At 57.4% G+C, this 23306-nt stretch overlaps 1 protein-coding gene across 1 annotated transcript in view; it reads right to left on the bottom strand.

Annotated features, from left to right (window-relative positions):
* The window catches only part of NCOR2 (nuclear receptor corepressor 2), a 188012-nt gene that overhangs the window by 40844 nt on the left and 123862 nt on the right, over nucleotides 1-23306 (bottom strand). Inside the window, exons 17-20 of the mRNA XM_035898548.1 lie at nucleotides 21081-21143; nucleotides 11279-11421; nucleotides 5592-5739; nucleotides 2377-2929 (exon numbers count right to left, since the gene is read on the bottom strand). Of these exons, the coding sequence (XP_035754441.1) occupies nucleotides 2377-2929; nucleotides 5592-5739; nucleotides 11279-11421; nucleotides 21081-21143 (907 nt within the window). The remainder of the gene's footprint in view (nucleotides 1-2376; nucleotides 2930-5591; nucleotides 5740-11278; nucleotides 11422-21080; nucleotides 21144-23306) is intronic.

Below are 23306 nucleotides of genomic sequence, written 5' to 3' on the forward strand. Positions count from 1 at the left end.
AGCCAGCGCCCCCTCCCCCGGAACCGCAGTACTGGCAGCTCTAGCAGCAGCCCTCTCACAGCACACGCGGTATGGAACCACAGACAATTAGTCACCTTCTTCAGCTTTGAGGAATTAAGGCTGCAACTCTTTCTCCTGGACTTGTGTTTGCTAGCGCAAACCACAGGCGGACCTGAGAAAGGTTGCCCCCATCTCTCATGCCAAGCCTGCACCCCTTCCTTCTCGCTGCAGGGACACCCCAGCCACCCTCTGTCCCCTTCTGGGAGATGCTGCGGACAGCTCGGTGCTTTTGCAAGCGCAGGGAAGAGCACCCACGCCCCGCCGGCGCTGGGTGGGCGGGCGAGCATCGGGTGATGCGGTGATGGGGCGGCTCACGCGGCATCTCGGCAGCCTCGTCCTGCTCATCGCCAGTCACGCTGCAGCAGCGGGGCTGCGGTAACCGCCTGCGAGCGAGCAGCCCTCGGCCGCTGGGAAATGCGAGGGAGCAAAGCTACATTGGGGAAGGGCACAGAGTCCCTGCTGGGAGCACGATGGTGCCAAAACCTTCGATCCGCCTGCAGACCGACCCCGTAGGTGCTGCTGGGCTTGGCAGTGCCAGGTGCCAGTGTCGGCTGTAGCTTTCCCGTGCCAGCAAGCTCTGCTGTCACCCGCGCTTCACCGCCACACCGGATAAGAGGAGTGGCCCAGGAGCTGTGGGACGCCTGTTTAATGTTTAATATTCCTGGAAGCTGGTAACTGTTTGACAAGCGAGATAGGCGCTGACTCAGCGAGGAGCCGGGGATGAAAAAGTCGTTCCCAAGACGACCTGCTCCTTTGCTGCTGGGAAGTTGGTACGAGCTGCTGCTGTCCTGTTTTCAGTTGGGTTAATGTTAAACTTGAAGAGCGCAGCCCCACTGGCCTCACTCTCCCATGCTGGGAGGTTTTCTCCCGTCTGGGAAGGAGGAGAGGGTGGGGAGGGGTGGTGCTGGACTCCGTCCACCGCCGGAGAGGAGCACTGCAGCCAAGAGGCCTCAGCCCTGCCACGGGGACAGGGCCAGCGGCATCCGCACCACCCCTCGGTATCGTCAGTGCTGCTTCCAGCTGCTCGGCAGCGAGAGGGGCTGCTCCCCCAGGGCGGCTGGGCAGCGCGGAGATTGCTCCCGCACGAGCAGCACTCACCCACTGGCTCCTGCATCCATCACAGGGAACGCGCGGAGGCCGTTAGGAGCGGTGGAGATGCACGGTGGCTCCCTGCTGCCTTGTCCCGCTGCTTTGCTCGGTTGGTTTGTTAAATAGCCCCGTCTGCAGCGCTGCGTATGGCCTGCCTGGCCTGGCAGCACCCGTCTTGCTGCCAAACTGCCCCCTGCAAGCCCATGGGAGGGATGTGGGATGCAGGACACTTGGGTGTAGGATGTGGGATGCCAGCCTCTCATCTCAGCCCAGCTCCAAGGCGGGGAGCGGGGAGGGACTGCTGTCCCTACGTGCAACGGCAGGGCGGACTCAGAGGTCCCTCCTGACCCAGGAGCCAGGGTGGATGGAAGCAGGAGCCATTAGAGAAATCAGCGCTACAAAGACGCATGTATTCATATATATATTCTTTAAAAACCAGGAAACCCTCTCCCCATTTGTGAGGCTTTTGGGTGGGGAGGACTCTGTGGGAAGGGCCAGGAGGGGAACAGTACCTTTCTCCAAGGAAGAAGCCAGTGTTTCCCCTCCCTGTCCCAAGAGCCACCCAGGAAGGGTCAGAGGTGCCCTTGGCTGCCAGCCCCAGTGGTGGTTCGAGGGCTCGGGACCACAGCGGCTCAGGTGAGGACCCAGTGGCACGGCCTCAGGAAAGCTTGCACAGCCCACACCGTTCTCCTGCCTTTACAGCCAGGATGGGTAATTCACCCCTACAAATCCAAGCAGCATCTCCACCAAGGGAACAAATTGCCCCCTCTCTGCAGTGGGAACACGTCCCTGACATGACTTGGCTCTGGCCAGTGCTGACTCAGACAGAAACTACTCCCAACCCCAAATGCTGGCACACCAGCCTGCACCTCTACACAACTGCTGTCCCCGGGGGCACGTCCCACTCCATTGCATCACCCAGATGGGCTGCGGCCAGGAGACGCAGCAGCTCTGCACCCAACACCTGCCCGCAGCCATTGCCCGGTAGCACCTGTACATTGGGACATCGCACTGCCCGTTGTGTCATGGCCCCTCTGCAAGTGATGGCCAAAGGGTCACAGTCACATGGGGACACAGTCGGGCATGTCCTTTGCCTGGGGGAGCATCTGAGCGGTGATATTCCCAAGAAGGAGCTCAGGGAAGTGCACATACGCACGGCGGCATGCAATGGAAATGCTTGTCTGGCCCTCGGGCCACGCGCTTGCCCACCCCTCTCCCCGCTCCTACCTGCTCTTGTCCACAGCATCCTGCTCATCCATCTCATCTGCGCTGCAGGTAGCACTGGAGTCGCTGTCAGGGTTCACCCCAGGGCCTTTACTGCCTTTATGGCTCTCCTTCTTCTCAGCCTTGGGTGTCCCCTCCGTCCCTGCTGTCCCTCCACCACTGACGCCACTTTCCGCTTTCTTGTCATTCCCCTTGTCCTTCTCCTGGCTGTCTTCACTCTCCTCCTTCTTCACCTCGTTCTTGCAGGGTTCTTCGCTCACCTTCTCTGGCTCCTCCGTTTTCACCACGTCCACCACCAGGTCCTCCTGCACCTTCTCCTCGCTGCTGGGCGGCTCGGGAGCTGCCTCCGGTGGAGGGCTGGTGGCAGGAGCGGGGTTGGCGGGGGGAGCGGGGGGAGCGTCAGGGGGGGTTGGAGCCTCTTCCAACTTGACTGCCGGTTCTGCGCTGGAGTCACCTCCTGGCCCGGGTGGTGCCTTGGCCCCGTTTTCGCCTCCTTCTTTGGCTTCAGGCCTCGGCGAGGGAATGCTCTCCGTGTCGGAGCTGTTATTTACTGCAGCTGAGAAAGGAGAAGAAATAAAAATAAGGATCAGCCCGAGATTCTCGCTTCCCATATCGCTGCCTCCGCCCCCTCCCATGGGAGGAGAACGCCCTCGTTCCTCTGAGGGGGAGATGATCCCGGGGCTTGAAGAGCTGTGCGGGATCCCCGGATCCAGAGCCTCCTAAGCAAAGGGATGCTCTGGGGGCCTCTTCACTTGCCCAGCACGACAACTGTTGTTAACCCCCACCCAAACACAAAGCCACACGCCCAAAAGCCTGGAGACCAAGCGACTGGGTTTTAAGGGAAAACCCTGGCTGCTGGCTGGATCCGCGGGACAGGACCTGCTCCCTCCTTGCCCTCTCACCCATGGCTCTGGTTCAGCTCTGCTCCCCCGGGGCCAGGCACCTCGCTGGCACCCTGCTTGCTGACTTACGTCGCCTGTGTCCCTGGCTCTGCCACCCCCCGGGGCAGCTGGGGACCATCCCAAACCACCACGCGTGTTTGTTGTTATTTAAGCCGCCAGTGGCACTAGAAAGGAGGTCAGGGTCGGTGAAAGCAAAGCGCTGGCCGTGCTGTGGGACAGGTTAATTATTACATGGGAAGGAGCATTCTCAAATCTGCCACCAATGGCTTGAAGCGAGCTGGAAGCAAGGATCCATGCACCACTGCAGATGAAGGTGCTGCCAAGAGATTGTTTCTACGGCTGGGGAGAGGATCGCTCCCTCCGAGCCTTCGCCAGACAAACAGGGCCAGGGCCAGGGCCAGGAGCACCAGGAGACTTCTACGGCCCCATCTCAGCACATCCCTGCCGGGCACGGCTCTCATGCTTGTGGCCCAAACGCTTTCTCCTGCACATTCCTTTACTTGTCTCTCTCCACAGCCGCACAGCCAGCTTTCAGACACCAGCGAGATGAGTGACACAGGGGGACTGTGTCCCAAGAGCTGTACGCCGGAGCACATCCATCCTTCCTTGGCAGGAAAATGGGACACACTCATCAGGAACCTCAGCCTTCTCCAACCTCTACTCACCTGCAATCAAGCAATGAGGTGTTCCCCCCCCCCGCCCCTCAGCAACGGGGTTTACAGCATGTTTGGCCAAACTCTCCCTGCCCGCCACTCGATGCCCCTCCGAATGCCATGCCAAGACACCCAGCAGTGGCTTGTCCCAGGCTCAGCCAAGCTCCAGGCTCCAGCACACCCCCTCTGGATGCTGACTCTGTGGTCTACACCGTAACCCCCATGCCAAATCCCTCCTGCCCCAACCCCAAGCTGAGCATCCCCAAATGTCAGCCCAGAGGCAGCGGCACACACCGCCCTGTCACTTCTGTGCCTGTGACATTTCATCCCCCCTGCTTACACCTTTCTTTAGCTCCGTAGCCCACCCCAGCAGCAGAACAAGAGACAAGGCTTGGAGCGTAAAGCTCAGGAGCATGTCAAGAGATCCGTCTCTAATCTCAAAAAGACATTGTTTCCTCTCAGGCACTCTCACAAAGAGCAATAACTACCATTTACTCTGCGCCTCTGAGTCACATATCACCTCACACAAAGATTTACCTGGAATCTGCCTTGTAATGAGTCACTCACAACGATGATTTGAAAAGATTTCCCATTTCGAGTCCCATTAGCCTGGGTGCTAAGGCCAGGAACCAGTGTGGTGCCAGCAGTGCTGGTTAAGTTATTAAATTACTTTGACAAAAGTCGAATGGGGCTATTGTTGGAAAATTATGCACATTTTCTCCAAACTCGCTGCCGCGCTTTCTAAGTGATAAATAGCTGAAAATTGTCACTTTCAAGTTGTTTCCTTTCTTTGGTATGGCTGGGAGGGAGGAAAATACTGCCTTAAAAGGGAAAGGAGGAGAAAAAGACTTGCCAAGGTACATCAGCCTTGCCGGTGGGAGACCACGGCTTCCCCTGCCTTTGCTGGCAGCGCGGGCTCCACCGTCCGGGGCAGCAGCAGCAGCAGCGATGCCCTGACAGGACAGGGATGGGCACACACAGACCTTAGCAGGCTACCCCTCCGCGAGCCCATGCTAAGCATCTCGAGAGGCCATGGTGTGGCTATCTAACCCTGCTGAGCATGCAGGGATGCCCCTTTGGGGGAAAACACCACGAAATGGGGTTTGTAAGAGCATACAAACATGCCAGGCCCTGGCAAGCTGGGTGCTCTGGGGAGCGCACACTGATGGAAATTGGAAACTAAAGGGTTCTCTCTCCTCCAGGGTGAGGAGAAGCCGCTGGGACCACCCCAAGTTCCTGGTGAGCCCTTTACATGCAGCCTCGATGCAGGGGGCCAGGAGCTTTGGGCCGCAGAGGCTGCTGAGAGCCTCCCTGGGGACCCCCGTGGGTGCCTGGCAGACACGGCAGAAGTTGGCTGGTAGCAAAGCTCCTGCATTGCACGACCTTCCCAAAATAAACATCCTCCAGACAGAAATGGGAGGAGGGCAGCGATCCAGGGCACTCCTCACAAGCGTGAAAGCCAGAGGCATCCAAGAGGCCACAAGCACCTTGTGCTGCGGGACGCTGTCACCTTGGTGTGGCTTTGGGGTGACAGACACAACACCCTGTGAGTGCTGACATTTGCAGCCCTGGAGAGGCCGGGCACGGTGCCTCTGCCACAACCGCACAGCAAAGCCAGGAGAGCTGAGCTCTTCCCCCTGCCACAGCCCCCCGCCCGCCTCACCTTCTGCCTCCTCGGCCATCTCCTCCTCATTCCCGCTCGTCCCCGACACCTCCATCTCCTCGTCCTCGGCTGTGGGAGGGAAGGCAGCTTCTTCGCTTTGAACGGCGGTGCCTTTTTTCTTCTTCCTCTTGGCATTCCTTTCTTTCTCCTGGGGAAGAGGCAGAGGATGGTGAGAAACACAGACCAGCGGGATGGGGAGCAGACAGTACCAGTCCTGCCTGAACGGCTGAGAGGGATGTTAATACCACCACGGTCTCACTGGGTAAACCTTCTAAAATCAGTCCTTGGGACCAGACTCGCCTGCTGAAAGCCCGGCAGCATGGTCTCACCTGGCCAAAAAACCTTGACCGTTGTGCAATGGCCAGCCCGGCTCCATGCAGAGCCCCAGCCCCAGGCAGCAGTGAGCCTCCAAGGGAGGGGTGGCACTGATGTGTGGACAAGGGACGCACATGCAGAAGACACCAGGGCAGGGCTGGCGAGAGCCTGGCGGTCCCACGTCTGCTCATTACGCACGTGCAACGCGCTCGTCCTGCGCATTTCCAGGCACTACCTCAAGCTACACAAACATGCGTGGCTGCAGCTTGACGCTCATCTGCAGATAACGAAGCCGATGCCCCAGATACGGCCCAGCCAACATTTTCGTGCACCAGCTTTCGTGTCCCCTGCGGCAGGTACTGCCAAAGGACTTTGACTCCCATGCCGGGGAGGCTGTTGCCAGTGGGGACGCTCCGTGCGGCGCGGCATCCCAAAGGTGAGCTGCCTAGTGCCCTGTCCTGCCCTGAGACAGCCCCGTTCCTGCTCGCCGGGGCACATGCCGCAGCCACGAGGGCAGGGAGAGCTGCTCCCTCCTGCCAACCTCAAGGAAAAGTCTCGGCTTTGCTATTGTTTCCTGCTCTTGTTGCTTGAGTAAATATTACCAGTAGGAACAGGCCCATCATCTCCGGCTCTCCCTGCAAACCCCACACGAATGACGTGTGTAGGACGTTTATTTACATGGATGAAAAGATAAAGCCGTGGTGGAAACGTTAACTTTGCTGCTGGATCCCTGTGCTGGGAAGAGCTGGTCCCCCTGCTACCCTCCCGCCCCCACCCCCCCAGCAACTTTTCAATCCCTTAAAAAACTTCCAGATAAAACAAACAAATACAACTGCTTTTTGCTTGGAAACGCTGCTTGCTCAAAATCTATTTTTATCAAACTGGGCAGGAGAGAGGGGAAAAAAGGCACTTCAGAAAGGGCTCTGTGAAGGCGTGGAGACGCAGCGGGAGGAAGGCAGGGCTCTGCGGTGCCCTCGCCCCGTCCCAGCGGCGATGCCCCGGCGCTGCCAGCGTTCGCGCCTCTGCTACGGCAGCGATTCAGCAACCGCACATTTCTGTCTGAAGCAGCAGTTCCCCATCACGCTAATGCAGTGACAAAGCGCCGACGTTACTATGGCAAAGACTTCTCTGCCTCTTACTCACAGGTCCGTGACTCAGCTGCGGGCAGGAGCAGGCTCCTCACTGGGGAATTCGCCGGGAACCAGCCTCTGCCTCAGCACCCTACTTGGCCAGAGCCCGGGGGCCGGCAGCGGCCAGCAGAGCGGAGGAGCGAGCCGCCCCAGGGGCACCGTGGGTCCCTCTCCTGGCAGACCCCACTGCTGGTATTTAGGGAAGATGATATGAGATCCAGGCAGCAGATACTGGCTATGGCTAGAGAGAGATATGTTCAGGCCACCACCTCGCCTCTTATAATGCCAACAGCTCTGGCTGCCTCATGCAGCCCTGCTCCCAGCACCCTGCCCAGCAAAGGGGTCCCTTTCTGCCCTGCCTCTCTAAGCAGCCACAGGGCCACCACGTCTAACATGGGATCCTAACCACGACTGCAGTGGACACAGAAGAGTCTCTGTGAGACATGCGTGGGACCAGGTGTCCCCCATCATCACAACGTACTCTTAATCCCAGTGATTACCAGCAAGGCCATGGGAAAGTGCCAGGACCACTCGCTATGGGCACTTTGAGGCTCATTTTGTGCTATCCCAGCCCATGGGGTCCCTGCTCTCTACCTGCCACCAGGTACGTTTGCAGGAGCATCCAGGACTTGGTGCTACTTGCGCCGTCTGCCTCGCCAAGACCACTGAGGAGACACACTGTGCACAGCGAGGACACCAAACCCTGCGCGAGGGACCACTCCACGCCTGCTCCTCCGTGCTGTCCTCCCGGAACCGAGTCCCCAGCCAGTCCCATCACACCGATTCCCAGCCTGGCAGGGACAGGCAGACCTTCTCCCACCTCTTCTCCTGCCACCTGGGGTGCTGGGCTCTGCCTCCCACCACTCAAGTTCACCTGCGCCATCTGTCCTGGAGGAGGAGATGGAGATGCCACTAGCCCTCAAGCGCAACATCTCTCTGGCCTTCTGCCTCCAGGCAGCGCAGCCATCCTGACAAATTTGACATCTCCTTGCACTCACCACCTGATGTGGCAGCAATAGCCAAACCAGCTTCCAAACCCCCGCTATTGACATGGGTGCCTCCCCTTAGCCTCAGCCTGTCCTAAGAGCCCAGGCACCCCCACACTGGTGCGACGTAACGATGCGTATTTGAGACTGCACCAGGACCAGGTCTAACCACGGAGCGACTCCCGTGCTCTGCTGTGGGAGCAGCAGCAATGGGAAGGGACAGAGAGATGATCCCACAGGCAGGACCTGTCTGCCCACCGTGGTGAGGAGGGTCTCAGTTCCCCATCCCGAGACCAAGGCTCTGCACCAAAGCAGGGCAGACTTGTTTACCCTCCGGAAGAGGCCGCCAGGCTGTCCCCCCTGAAACAGCTTTGTTGTGTGAAGCCAGCACCACCCAAAAAAAGCAAGGAATTGCAGAGATGTTGCTCAGAGGGGTCCAAAAGATTGGTCCTCCAAGCAGCACCAGCACCAGCCCAGGAGATGACTCGCCCATCTTTGCTGCACAAGCCAAAACAAGCCCCAGCAGTCACTAGATCGAAGGGACAATCACACCACAAAGAGGTCCGGGTGAAGACGGCGCCTAATCTCCAACTGCTAACAAAAAGAGCAGCTCTGAGGACACCGTGTATCCCAATGCCCTGCTTTCCTTAAATGCCGAGATTAGAGAGCCCAGTGCACAGAAGGTCAAGGCTAAGTGACGCTGATGCCTGGGACGCATCTGAGCCACTCGGCAGTGAAACCAAGCCAAAACACACAGCCGGGCAGATAAAGTGAAGCCTCGAGGTGGCCTGACCCTGCCCCACCAGCACCAGGCTGCCTGTCCCACGGTGCAGCCAGCTGGCAGGGACACCCTGATCCGTGGGGGTGCTTGCAGAGGGAGGAGGGTGAGGATCTGTAGCATCCAGCCCCGTTGAGCCAGGACCGCAGTGGGATTCCCCTCCTTGAACAGGGTCTCATGAGCACTGAGCAGCTCAGGGGAGAGGGGAAACGGGGCTCCGGGTGCTGACACAGCCCACGTGCAGCTCCCTGGTCCCTGTGTGCCCTTTCCCTGGGAAAAAATCTCTCCAGAAAAAGGATGGGTCTTAAAATTAAACCCCCAAACATGGCATGTGGAAGTGTATGGGCCGTGTAGGCTCTGGAGAGGTGGAAAAGGAGCATCACTGTGCCAGACACCCTCACCCACTGCAACCCAAACCTCTCTCCTTCCTAATGCTCTGGATGCTCAGAGGGACAGTCCCCCATCCCCAAACCTCCTTGGGCAATGGTCAGCCAGGGTTCAGCACACAAGGGAACAAGGGGCTGCCAAAATGCCCGGCCCCATCCCACCCAGCACTGTCCCAGCATGGGGAGTGGGGACATCCCGCTCTGCACTGCACTCTGCCACGTTTTGGGGACAGAGGGACCTTGCCACGCTCTGCTCCCCGTCCCACACCAGTCACTGCCGCCTGCCCACCCCTGCAGCTCCTCCAAGCCGCCTGCACACTGCTGAAACCTGGTGTCACACCTACCTGGAAGAGGAGGCTACAAAATTAACGAGCCCCATTTAGGAAATGAGTAAGATCTGCTAATTAAGTTTACTCTCATTAGGCAAGAGGAAGAAAAGCAGAGCCACTGTGTTTCCCTGCACATGATCAGCAATAGCTGTTAGTGGCGAGGCCAGGGAATAACCTGGGGATGTGACAGCACAACCAGGCGATGCCACGCTGCCTCACCACGCGCTCCCTCCACAGAGCTCACGGCTGACTACTGGGTATAGGATGAGATTAGGAGACTCTGTTTGCTTCTGAATATATTTAGGAGTCAGGAAGGAAGGTCTATGGCAATTTAATCTCAGTTGTTCTTTTATTTTATTCAGCTTTCTGGCATCTGCTGTTGCCACAAAACAATAGAGCACAATAAATAACAGCTGAACGTTCATTGTTCTTCTCCACAACCGAATCCCACAGCCTCCAATGCTCAGAAAATAAAATGATGATGCTGATATAAACTGCAAGTGAGAGTGAGCAATTAGACAGGAGAAGTCTAGCGGCTGCCTTGGAGGGACGGATGCAGGGAAAAATGTGGTTCTGCAGAAAAACACTTCCGTGATATAATTTCTGAAACATTAGGAAGCAGAGTAAATTAATATACACCAGCTCCACTGCCAGCTAAGCTGTATGATCTTATTTCAGATTCTCCCCAGTAATGAACAATGGTATCTTTATAATGCAACACGTTATATTTGGAGGGCTTGATGCACATTTCATTCCAGCCTTTATATTGTTTTGGGGGTCTTTTATATAGTTTGTTTGCTTTGTTTCTAAAAACAATTTGGTGAAACACGGGAACACAGGAGTGCCTCTGTGCATAGAGAATTAATAAAAAAGAATCGCCGATGTCTTCTCTTTCTCTCATTCCTATAGACTGACTAGGATATTAAATTCCTGGGTGAGTCATTGAATGTTTTCCTGTCTTTCTTTTTACTCTTGCTGTAATAGCTTGCTTGGAGAGATTCCTGCATTGAACATTGTCCTTTGCATTTTCAAAGCACCCCTTGGGGGTTTAGCCATGTGAATTCTATTAGCTAGAAACTGGGAACCCCAGGACACTCCACAAATGAAATAATTATAATCCTTAGTTGCTCTTAGCAGTCCATCCTATCTCCAGAATGCCCAACAAACCCCACTTCACTAGCACCCTGCACTGCATGCCAGAAAAGAAGCAGCATTCACCCTTTCTGACAGGGAAACCGAGGCACGGAGGGACATACGCATCTGCTCTCAGCCCCGAAGACAACCAACATCCATGGCGGGAACAGCCCTTCCTCGCGTTGTCCTAAACCCCTGCATTTCTTTGGGGCAAACTGGCAGTTTACCAGGTAACTGTGGTACCTGCAAGGCGCCAAGCTGCGCTGCCCCGTGGGGCGCTCTGCTCCCCAGGGTGGAACAGCACAACCGCGCCGGCATCAAAGGATTTGTGCCGCCAGGACTGAGCTCTCATCCTGGCCAACACACCACAACCCTGCTCCTCCTGCTCCTTCGTTATCTCCCTGTGTACCAGCCGTGCTCCAGATACCCAGGCATCTCCCACGCAGCAGCTCCCCCTCCTCCAGACCTCCCGGGGCCAGATGGGTGGACAACCCTTTCCTGAACACTTCCCGCTCCCCAGTCCCCAGAGCTTTTACTCTGAGATGATCAAAGATCCCTCTTGGCTGTGGGAAGTAGGCAAGCACTTGCTGGGAAGTATCTATGGGTGAGGGCTGAGACCGGGCTCTCACCATTTTCAGTTTGTGCTGCTGTAGGATCTCATCCAGGTTCTGCCTCTTCTTGTAGTTGAAGTAGAAGTTTTTGCACTGCGACACGGTCTTAGAGCCCACCATCCTGGCAATGGCTGACCAGTTCCGCCCATGCTCAAGGAGACCTGCGGTCACAGGAGGGAAGAAGGAAAAGGGGTTAACACCAGATACACTCACACAAGGGAAGCATTAACCACGCAGGATGGGAAACATCCTCCGCGCAAGCCAAACTCCACAGGAACAATATGGTCACTAGCACCCGTCTGCAAGGCTTCCTAGGCCAGGGGATGACCTACAAGAGCCTGTTTTTCTTTCCAAGAGGAAAAAAGGCACTATGCTGACCACCTCTGGAATAAAACACGTCCCACGGCCACGTCTCAGCCAGGCACCGGGCGGTCAGGAGGGTGAGTGGTGATCCCTTCCCTTTGGGACAGTTGCAGGAGGTGCTGCCATGCCCAGGAGAACTCGGAGCAGCAGCTCCCAGACCCTGCCACAGAGCAAAGCTCTTCCCACCCTCCTGTGTCCCAGTGATGACTTCAACTGGGCTGACAAGGCAACAGTTCAAGGGGCTGGAGCACAGAGTCCTGTTACAGATGGGGAGGAACAGCCCCAGCAAGGAAGTGGCAGCGAAGCCCAGGTGATGTCCTGGGCTGGGAAGAGGCATGCCAGGGGATTAGTGCTGATCACAGGCTCATGAGCAAAAGCAGCTTCCCAGGTCAGGCATTGTGCCAAAGGCTGGCAATCCTGGCCAGATGGTGCCACCCAAGCACAGGGCTCCTGCCAGCGCTGGGGCAACCCAGCAGGGTGGAGGAAGAGGAGGAGGAGGAAGGAGCGAGTCAGCACCCTGCGTCCTTGCAGTCTCTGCAGGGGTGTCTGGGCATGCCTGGTCCCACAGCTGGAGGTGGGGTCTCAACCACAGCCCAGTGGTGCAGCGGCATCCTGATACCTCCACCCTAGGCTCCTGGAGGTGACCTGGACAAGGACCATCCAGGCTTTCTGGGAAATAAAGCTTTGCTGCCTGCAATCCTTCCCGGTGTGTGGCTGGTCCTTCCCGTGGGGACTTGTGGGGCCGGAGCTGCCACCAGCCTGTGGGACGCTGCCGGCCGAGCTGGGTCGTGCCGGTCTGGCTGGCTCCTGGCTGCCCACAGGCAGCCACCGCCACCGTCAAAGTAACAGCTCCCCAGGTCCTCCCCTCCACCTTGTGTAGGGTGCAGAATGGAGAGGCTGTGAGCCCAGGGGCACAGTACTGCCACAAAAGGTGACTTCAAGATGAAAACCAGGAGGGAATTAACCTGCAAAGAGCATCTTCCTCTTTTGTTAGGGGTTTTCCTGCCCAGAATCAACCAACCACAGAGCCTGGGAACAGGCACTGCCTGGGCATCTCCGTCCTCCATTCCCAAACCCCTCCCTGGCTGCTCTGACGCTGTGGGACTCGGGACTGCAGCGAGTCCCATGTTAGGGCTCCCGTGGGTGGCCCTGCTTGTGCCTGGGAGCCACGGTAGCTGTGCTCCAGCCCTGATGCCAGCCTTCAGCCACGCTGCTGCCATGTGTCACCCCTGAGCCCCAGCCCAGACCTAAGTGCCAGCCCAGGCTCTGCTTCAGCCCAATGACAACCCCCCCCGGGACAGACTGACCTCGGCGCAGCCACGAGCAGTCAGGGCCCGAGGGACACGCCTCCGGCCAGGATCCGCGTGCCCGTGCAAGGGGGGAGCACAGCATGGGGGCTGGGGGTACGTCTGCATTGAATAGACATACCCCAGGAGAGATGAAAGCCCCCTCCTTGCTTCCCAGGTCCTGAAGAAAAGCAGCAGTGCCCAGCACAGCAGGAGTTAACATCCAGTCAGTGCCTGTATCCTGCCCCATCCCAGCACCAGGGCTTATCAAATTGCATGTAACAGGCAGGCATCACATGGCGCTGAGCACCACAAAAGGCGCACAGCAAGCCAAGAAACAAGTTTGAGCTTTAACTCTGCAACTCCCAGCCTCGCTCCAGCCAAACCCACGACCTCTGTCACCCTGCTGGCAGGCTGGGACTTCTTAAAAATATTAATAAATTTAAAAAAAAGGTCATCTGGCCACAACCATGAGAGATAACGAGCTGGGGCGGGAGTCCTCGCCCCGCAGTTGCTGAAGGCTGCAGTGGAAAACAGGACGGTCCCCTGTGTCACAACCCATCCCCGGTGTCACAACCCATCGCTGCCATCCAAAGCAAACAAGCGGCTCGGCCCCCTTTGCTCATCGCTGTGCTGGTGGCCCCGCACCAAGTGTGACAGCCGGGGCTGGAGCCCTTTGCTGCACCCCAGCAAAGCCCCGAAACGCAGACACCGGCAGCCCCGGTGCTTCGGTGGGCGCGATGCCGTGCCGTCTGGCGGAGGGAAGTGGGACTGGGCAAAGCAGAGCCCGGGGCTGGGGAGGGGGGTGACGGCTGCCAGTGCGAGCGGTCCCCGGAGCGGCGTGCCCTTTGCCAGCCGCAGGCGATGCCAGCTCCCGGCTGCCCTTTCTCCTGCCCCGGCTCGCTGTGCCCCTGCCTGGGGGACGGGGACGCTGCCAGGGGAGCTCGCAGCTGGGTGGGCAGGTGGCCGCGTCCGTGCCGGGCTCACGAGGAGGAAGCTGCCCGCAGCCCCTGCCTGCAGGACCCGGCAGGGAGCCCAGCCGCTCTTCTCTTTACATTAAAACCAGAGCAAAACAGCAACACCTGCTTCCCCACGCTGTAATTATCTGCACACTCAGGGAGGGACCAGCTGAGACGCCCCAGGACATGCCTGTAAGCCCTGGGCTTACTGGGCATCCCAGCTCGAGGAGCTCTGCCAGCATGGCAGCCCCCAGCCCCTGCACCCCCCCCGCCTCCGCCCCGCACTCCCCAGCACGCCAGCCTGCCTCGGCATCGCGTGGCCCTTCATTCCGCAACGCAACTGAAACTATGACTAACTGAGTTATCAGATCTTAATGAACCCTGCGCTAGTTGGCTTGGGGCGGGGGCTCCGGATGGGACGCGGGGTCTGCCCGCCGGCATGCAGCTACGCGCAGCCCTGAGGTTAACCCCATCCTTCGGACTCCAACGCTGGACTTACGTGCTCCGGGTCCGGCTCCGGCGGGCAGGGAGCGCGCCTGGAGTGTGCAGTGGGTGAGCTGAAAGGACGCGGGCGTCGGGGCACTTCTTCAAAGCCCCCCCGGGCACAGCAGCCCGCTGCGAAGCGCTGCGAGTGCTCCGCTCACACCCTCCCCACGCATTTTGCTTTCGCTCCCTCGCAGCAGCCGGAGATGGAGAAGAAAGCAAAGCTGGTTCCTTAAATCCTGGGGGCGAGAGGATTTCAGAGCCATGGGCGGCCGATAGCGGCGAGCGAGCAGGCACCAAGGCTGGAAACCAGGTCACAGGCGGGATACTCCTGACCCCGATGCCAGAAGTTGGTGGGAACACATGCTCCAGCCCCAGCGCTCTTCCCTCCGGCGGGGCCAGCAAGCGAACAGCGTCCTCCGCGCTCCTCCCGCCCGCTTCCCGGAGCTTTCCAGCCGGCTGCAGCCGCGTTTGTTAAGGTGGATGGAAGCGCCTCCAGTATTTTCTCCCCTACCTCACCTCCTCGCTCAGCAGCTCGGGGCTACGGCGAGGCTGTGCAGTTTCAGGAGATGCCTGACGTTGCCAAGAAATAATAATAATTAAAAAAAAAAAAAGAAAAAGGGCAGGAGAAAGGCGAAGAGGAAGGAGCAGCCAACCGTGCGCTGCAGCTCCGCTCCTGCCAGCCCGGGGACGGGGAGCCGGTGCCGTCGGTATGTGGCGGAGCAGCGAGCGAGCTCTAATCTGTTCCTCTGGCTGACCCGGGGCTCGTTGCATCTGAATGTGACATCTTGACAGAGCATTAATAACGAACGTGGCGCTGACCCAAGCTGACAAGGGGTGCGGCCGCTTGGCACCCGCTCCCGCCCTCCCTCTCTCACTTTCTGTCTCCCTCGCTCTCGTCTGAATGTCAGCGGCAGGGGGAGGGATCCAGGAAAACAAAGCTTGGCTAATAGTTTCCTCCGCTCTCAAGTGAATCAAAGGCGCTTTTCTTTGGGGAGGTGTGTGCAGGCAAGCCCAGGGTCGCACCGGCGGGATCCCGTGGTACCCCGGCACACCTCGGCCCTGCAGCCGCTGCCCTGGCGGGAAGAGGGATGGGGAGAGGTTCGGCACTGGTCTCACCATGGGCAAACCGGGGCCTCTGCTCTGGTACCAGCAAGCGGAGGCTGGAAGGGAGAGGAGGCTGGAGAGCGCGGTAGCGTGCACTTGGCATCTCAGAGCCCCGAGGAGAAACCCGGAGGGGCAGCCCGGCGTGCAAGGGCTGTCAGCTCATGCCCCCAGCTGCGGGTTTTTACCGGAGCCATTTCAAGGCTCCCCGGCACAGATGCCCTGCTCCACCCAGGGCTTGGCGATGGCAGAGGGAACCCATAAAAGGTTCCCTTAATGGGAGCTCGCATGGATTAACAGATCAAGGTTACAAGGGAAACACTAAGTGATCTCATTCCCCTACACTCAACAGTACCTAGGGTGATCCTCCAGCCCCTCTCGCACCCTCTCGGGGCAGGGATGGAGGCAGTTCTGGCTATGGCACAGCCAAAACGTGCCATAGCCCTGTCCCAGAGAAAGACCGGCACTACAGAGTCAGCGACACCACCCATGGCACCCCGAAAGCGAGGCTGGCATCACTGAGCTGACTTAGCACATCGCAGCGCCGCTTTCCCCTGCTCATCTCGGGGCGGTTTGCAGCGTGTGGGAGAACCGAGGCACATGGAGGGTGAGTAACTTCACCAGGGCTGCGGAGCCGGTGGGTGGCAGAGCCGGGTGAATGCTGGGCTCCTGATGCCGTGCCAAGGCAAGCGGTGGGGACTGTATGCGGGCGACAAGCCCACGTCCCCGCAGGCGCTGGGGGTGTTGCCGGAGGGACCATCGCACAGGCAGCCGGATCGGTGTGCTCTGGCTGCAGTAGTGGGTGATGCTCACCCTTCCTTGGGAAGACGATGCCAGGATCAGCCCATTGCACTCCCACTGGACCTCTCCTTCAGTGGCCGGACACAAACATGTCTCTGACCTGCCCCATGGCTATGAGGGAGCTTGCAGCAAAAACCCCCAGCAGCTTTCACGCCCACAACCTCTCCAGAGGGAGGCAGTGCCACCAAAGAAGGTGTGGGTATGGAGTTGGGACCCCCAGCCAACTCAGCTCTAGTGCCATCTCCGTCCTCTGCTGGCCTGGCCGGGGACCCCCAGCTCTCGGGTCTCCCCTTTGGAGGAGCTGGTCACTGGACCGCTGCACCAACCCGCTGCAAAAACATCCAGCCCTGTGCCCTGACCACAGACCTGCCCGGCTCTCCCACTTCTACCACAACACTCCTTTTGTGCTGTGTCCCCATCCTCTGAGCCTGTGCGACTGCTGGGAGGGGACGGGAAGCCCCCCTGCTCCCTGGGAGGTGCCATCCCCTCCAGCGCGACCGGGGAAACTCATTTCCAGCACAAGACAGCAAGTCCACGCGCAGCGGCCACTCCCGAAGGGCCCAGCTCTCTCCTTTCACCTGGTTCAGATATTATTCCTGCTCCCTTATTGTTGAAAAAATAACGCTCAAAATTAAAATGTAGGCTGTAAATTATAGTAATTACCCAGCAGTTCCCCCTGACAGGCCTTTTGTGTTTCATTCCCTGACACTCACTAAGCAAATCCTCACAGTTTTCTCCTACGTGCTCGAGAAACGTTCAGCCAACGGTGGCATAAAGCACAGCTCCGGGGGGCACAGCGGGCAGCGGGGCTACGGGCACTATCCCAGGGGTAACACCTTGGCTGAAGAGCAGCAAAGCCCCAGCCTGGGATGGTGGAGATGAGACCGCAGCTGACCACAGCATCTTCCAGGGCAAGCATGGCCAATTCATGCCTTGGACGCGGTTTTGCCCTCGTGGTACTTAACCCACCCCATCCCCGTAATTTCCATGTCACTTTGTAAGAACGTCGTGGCAAACGGGGGGCTTGCTCGGCACGCGCAGGTGCCCATGCTCTGACCACAGCAGGGTGCCAGGGACAGGCAGGCTGGGCTGTCCTTGCACCCAGCCTGGATGGAGGGTGGCTGGCTGGGGGACTCCAAGGCATGTCCCATCCCAGGACCAGCAAGAGGGACAACACACAACGACCGACACGGGCTGCAAACCAGCTTCTCCAGTGCACGTTTACTACCATCAGCAGGTTTTTACAGCAGTATCTCTGACCAGAGAGGGGAAGGCTCCAACACGAGCATAGGGGAGATGAAGGGAGGAAGGTACGGAGCTCAGCTCCATCCCAGTTTCCCAGCATCGCCTGTTCTGTAGCCAGCTCCTTGTAAGAGCTCTGTCATGAAGAAGCGATGGAGGGAAATGCAAAGACCCACACAGACCTACCTCTCTCCACCCTTCAGCCAGCAGTTAATTTGAAATAACAGTGCAAACCCAAACCAGGGCTGGAGGAGCGCGCACTTGTGCGTGCATTTACACACCCACTCAGGCTCCAGAAGGATCCTGTGCAGCGAGACAGCACGCTGAGAGGCAGCCACGTTCAAAAGGCGATGGGAGATGGCTGGCTTCTGCCGTGGGCTTTCGCGTCAGTGGGTTTGGCTGTGTGTTAATTTGAAGAAATCAGTATTTTTAAAAAATTCCACTTTATTTTAGTTTTGTGGACAGAATGGAACTGGGGAAAAAAAAAATGGTTCAGGTCAGTCCAAAACCCAATCTTATTTTCTGAGTTGGTTGTTGGCAGAACTGAAGATCAGCCCTGGAAGAATACCTTCTGTATCCAGGGAAATATTTTACATCTACCCAAAATGAACTATTCAGGAGTCTTCATGGGTTTTTTAACTCTCTGACATCAGCTTTTTACACCTGTGCCCAGCTCTCCTCTGCCTCATCATGCCAACTCCATCCCATGGCCCCTCCGGCTCCTTGGCCTGGGAAAAGGCAGAAAGAGCCTGAGCTCGGCTCTGCCCCGAGGGAGAGGAGCCCAGAGCCTCAGCAAGGCTCACGAGGACCTCAGGTAAGCAAGAAACTGCCACTTCCACGCCACCTCGTTTCAAAGAACAAAACCACTTGTTAGACGCCAGGGGGGAAACCCAGAGCTGGGGCGAGAACAGATACCAGACTTTATAGAGTAATGAAGGTCGCACCGAAACCTCCCTGTTCATCAAGCGCAGCTCCAGCACCATTGTGGCTGCTCTGCAACGCCAGGCACTGGCAGCAAAATTCAGCGGAGGGGCTGGGGGGGGCAATAAACCCACCCGGCTGCTCCAGGTCAGTGCTCACCCTCTGCTTGCCAACTCCCTTCCAGCCTACCTTTAACTCCAGCCCACAGGGGCTCCTGCCAGCAGGTCCCCCAAAGACAGGAGCTGCCTGAACACTGCCTTTGAAGGAGCAGCCCCATCCTGGTGCCGAAAGCCTCTGCACCCTGCCTGGTGGCAAAGCCAGGCAGAGCAGCGGGTGCTGCCCGCTCCCCGGCTCAGGAAGGGAAGGGGGAAATCCTCGAGCAACTCCAGTTAATCAAAACCTCCTGCTGTCAGGATGACAATTGTGGCACAAGGAGGCAATATCAGAAAAACACGCCACCCCAGAATTATACCAATCTCTGCACATTTTGACGGACTAGTGAATCAAAATTTATTGTGTAATAAAAGTGTCATTAAGCAAGAACTTTCCTCTCGCTAGGTTTTCGTTCCCCTAGTTAACTTTAATAACATGGTACTCCCCTTTAGTGTCTCTCCCGGTAGACACAGCCCTGCCTTCTCCCGCTTGGAAACTCTCTGTACAGCTCTGCAACTCCAGAGCAGAGCTGACGACTTTGGCGTCTCGCTGTCCCAGGGCTGCTTTCTCTTACCTCCCTGAGCAGAAATGATGAGGTTTCATGCCACGCACAAAAAAGCTGGGGGTGGATGGCAAGGCCAGGCTGATCTCCTGGCTGGCGGGTGCTGGGAGCAGAGGTCACCATCCCCATCTGCCCAAGCACCCCAGGGTGCTAGGGATGACTTCCCATAGGACTCACATCTTGCTTGTTTAACTCCCCAAACCAGCTGGCTGTGGGCTCAGACTGGTACCAGTACTGAGGAAGAGTGCGGCGGGGGCAGCCAAGTCCTTATGGTGAGGAGGACGGTGCCCGTGTCTCCGAGCCCACCCCAAGCTGGGTGCCCGCTGCCTCCTCCACCCCTGCCCAGCCACGCTGGCAGCGGGCTCTGCTGCCGCCTCCTCCAGCCTCTGAGGTTACCTCCGGGGTTTTGCAGCTGCTGAGAGTTGGAAACCCCCACCGCACCAGTCCCTGGAAATGCCAAGCAGAGCCAGTTCGAAGCATTAAAGCGGCTGCTTCCTGGCAAAGGGGAATTTGGCTTCTCTGTAGAAGTCTGGTGTTGCAATCTCAGTTTCCCAGGTTGTAACGGAGGGGAAAACATCAGCAATTGGGCTTTACACCAGCAAATCTCCCTGCCCCATCCTGGCCCCTGGGCTGGAATAATCCTACGTGCTCCCACGCTTCATCCTTCCTCCATGCAGGCTTTGGCAGCTGGTTTTAAGACTCCTTAAGCACACCTCCAGCATCCAGCATAAAACAGCAAGAGGTACTTTTTAACAACCAGACGTGATCTCCAAAACAAAGCGGTGCTTGGAAAAGATCCCTCCAACGACCCTTCCCTGCTCAGCACCTGCTCACCCCATTACCTGGCCCTGGGCCAGTTTGCTTGATTAAAGTCTATCTATAAAGTTTTGTGTCTATAGAGAGCCCCGCTCGGCAACACACAGGATTGGCACTGGGCTGTAAAGAGGGTTGGAACAGCTTAAAGGCGAGCGAGCCAAACACTTCGGGATATTCACAGGCGAAGTAATCCAAGTCCACAGCTCCCATCGGCACCTGGGCAGCCGGCACTCCAGAACATGTAATCACCATCCCGGCAGCAGGTGCATTTTCCAAGCAGAGCCGAACCCGCTAACACGCCTGTTTGCGTTTGCCATCCCCAAACGACACTCATTTCCATTTTAATTTCCCATTTACAATCCTCACTGGGCCAGAAGAGTCAGCAGCGATGCAAGCGCGATGCACGGGCTGGGGACGTGAGCTCGACAGCCCATCAATAGGACGTGACTTTGGCAAAAAAATTAAAGCAGCGAAAGAGCTGGCACAGGAGCGGCACGAGGAGGGGAAGTGGCAAGAAGGGCTGTGCTACACTCAGCACTTTTTAAAAACGGTCTCAGCAAAGGCTCTGAATCAGTGCCAGGATGTAAAGTCACCCCGTGCTGCCCGCAGCCCCAGCTCTTGCAAGCTCCCCAACACGTGGCTGTGGAGTGCTGGGGTTCACCATCCTTTCCCTAAATCCCAGAGCTGCAAACACAGGCAGACACTCTCAGCATGTCTGGAACAGATCGCACCGATAGCACAAACCTCCAGAGAGCGGCACGAAGCTACACCTCGTGCTACAGACACCAGAAGCTGCAAAAAGCAACAGGCAAAGTGCCTTTCCCATTTCCTGTGGCCGGCTCCTGCCTCGCAGGACACATGCGGACTCTGGCCACAGCCCAGACGTCCCTGGTGTCGGCACAGCTCCCGGGGCTGGAGAGGCTGTGCCAGCCCCACCACCACTGCCTGCCTCCCTCCAAAACCCCCACCGAGGCTCACTGGGAACAAACCAGCAGTGGGACGGGCAGAATCCAGCCCCACGGCTCAGGACCCAGCACCCTGCAGAGTCTCCAGCAGTCAGACACCATCCATCCCTGATTGCTGCGTTAGGTCCAGCAGAGCCGACAGGAAAAAGAAAATGAGCAGCTCACCTTTTTTAGCCGTCTCCATCTCCTCTTCGGTCCAGCGAGAGCTTTCATTCATCTCCAGAGAAGCTGGGAAGGAGGAAGGAAAGGAGAGCAGTCAGCTGGGAGCGGGACCCAGCAAGCCCGGTGAGCTCAGAGATGCTCAAACACCCAAACCCTGTCCCACACTCTGTTCCCCAGAGGCACAACAAGATGCCGTGCAGTGCAGAAGCGCTTCTGCAGGGAAGGCTGTCACGGTGTGGGCTCTCAAGGCTTTTCCATGCCACAGTAACCCATCCACAGCATCTTCCCCGGGACGCAAAACCTCTACTTTGGGACTGGAAGTGAAGCCAGGTGGCTTGAGGGTGGCAGCAGATTCCCGCTTCTTGGCTTGAGGGTGGCAGTAGATCCCTGCTGATTTTGTGTCATGCACTCTGGCCTGCCAACAACAGGTACCTAAGACGAAGCCGACTTCGGCTGCGTGCTTTGGAGGTGGCAGACACAGGGTGGGACCGTCACTCTCGGCAGAGACGGAGAAACAGCGTCACCTCGGCGGTGACCTTGGCCGACAGCATCTGTCAAGGGAGTTGGCCGTGCTTGGCTGCAGGCTCCCTCGGTGCCATCATGAGGCTCTCGGACACCTGAGAGCCACTTCAGGGACTGACCCGGAGCCACTCCCATTGCAGGGGGATGTGCTGCTCCGGCTGGGAGAGTCAAAGAGGGGCGTTAGCACCTGATGCTTCCCCTTTCCCCCACCCCAGGAACGGTGCTGGGGACACCGAGGTCCTGCATAAAGCCTGCACTATGCAACAGCCCTACTGGCAGCCTGGCACTAGAGCAAACCCTACAATAACAAACCAGGGTGTGAGTCAGAGGCAAAAAACAACTTGGTAAGGAAACAGATTTCCGGCTCAGGCTGCCAAGGGGTTATTACTCTAAACAACAGGCAAAGCATTATTTCAACAGTGATGAGAGATGTTTTGACAGTGTCCTTTTAAAATGGAAAACAGGCTGATAGGTTCAGGATGAAGGATACAGGCGAGGAGAGAAGGAAGCATCTTCCAAGAAGCTCTACAAGAAGCCAAGACCCTGTGGGAGGACAAGGCGGGCTCCGATGCCCATGGCACAGGGCAGAGGGATCTCCTTCACAGCCAGCTGAGCACGACTGCAGGTGTCACCTCCTGGAAGTCAGCGCAGGTCACCGCCTCCCCCAGAAACACCGTGCCCCCCAGGAGGGCAGCCAAAAGAGAGGGAAATCGATCCCTCGTTGCTTCCCCCGGCCCCGGGCAGAGCTGGGGCCACCACGCTCGTTTACGTAAAAGCAAGCGTCCCTGACGCGCCGCGCAAGGCCCTTCGCTCGGCTTGAGGGTGGCTGTTATTGTATGGTAAAGAAATGTCAACGAAACGGCCCGTTTGGTTTGATTAATGGTATTTACTGAGGTTGCGCAGTTATGAAACAAATGCCTACGGGGAGCTCCGGCACACTGCAGTTAAACCACAATACGGTTTTGTGTTGTTTTTTAATGTTCAATTGGTATTTAAAATGCAATAACTTTCTTAGCCAACCTAAATTAAAGCACTATTGGAGTGACAAAGTGAAACCAATTGCTCAGATATGTCACCAGAATCGATTCATTCCCTTTTCCCAATTTAACACGGTCTAAAGTCTTTTCCCTGTGTTCACAGTGAAGTTTATCGAGGACGCCAGGATGCTGGGATAAAAAAAAAAATGCCATCTAAGTTATTGGCATTATCTGCTGCTTCTTTGCAGCGTTGCTTAACAAGTGTGAGAGGGAGAGCAGGGCTCTGTGGTGCTGGGAACTATTTATATTGCCTGTAAGAAAACAGAGCGCTCGCAATCAAGGCTTCAGCCAGTTGTCAGCAGAGGAACAGGGAGGCGAAACACCTCCGGGTGATTTATAGCACATGGAACAGAACAAGCAAGAAACTGCAGAGCAAGGAAACTGAGAGGAGTCACCCTGCTTTTATTTTTACTCGCCTTAGGTAGCACAGTAATAATTTTGCACTTGATAGAGTAGAAAATACAGGAAAATCAGCCAAATCCCTTGATGCATTGGGTTCTTTAAGTCAATGTGTGAGCAGTTTCCCAGGGTGACCACTACTGATGCTGCAGACACGAGAGGCAGATGCACCCAACGTGGGGCTGCGGACGCTGCCACGAATTCCTGTCCAGCCTGAGACAGGCGCAGCGGCATTGCGCAGCTCTGGCCGACCACCACCCACGGCCCAGGA

Source organism: Egretta garzetta, unplaced genomic scaffold (genome assembly GCF_000687185.1).
Source record: "Egretta garzetta isolate BGI_Z169 unplaced genomic scaffold, ASM68718v1 scaffold447, whole genome shotgun sequence".
Taxonomy (NCBI): Eukaryota; Metazoa; Chordata; class Aves; order Pelecaniformes; family Ardeidae; genus Egretta; species Egretta garzetta.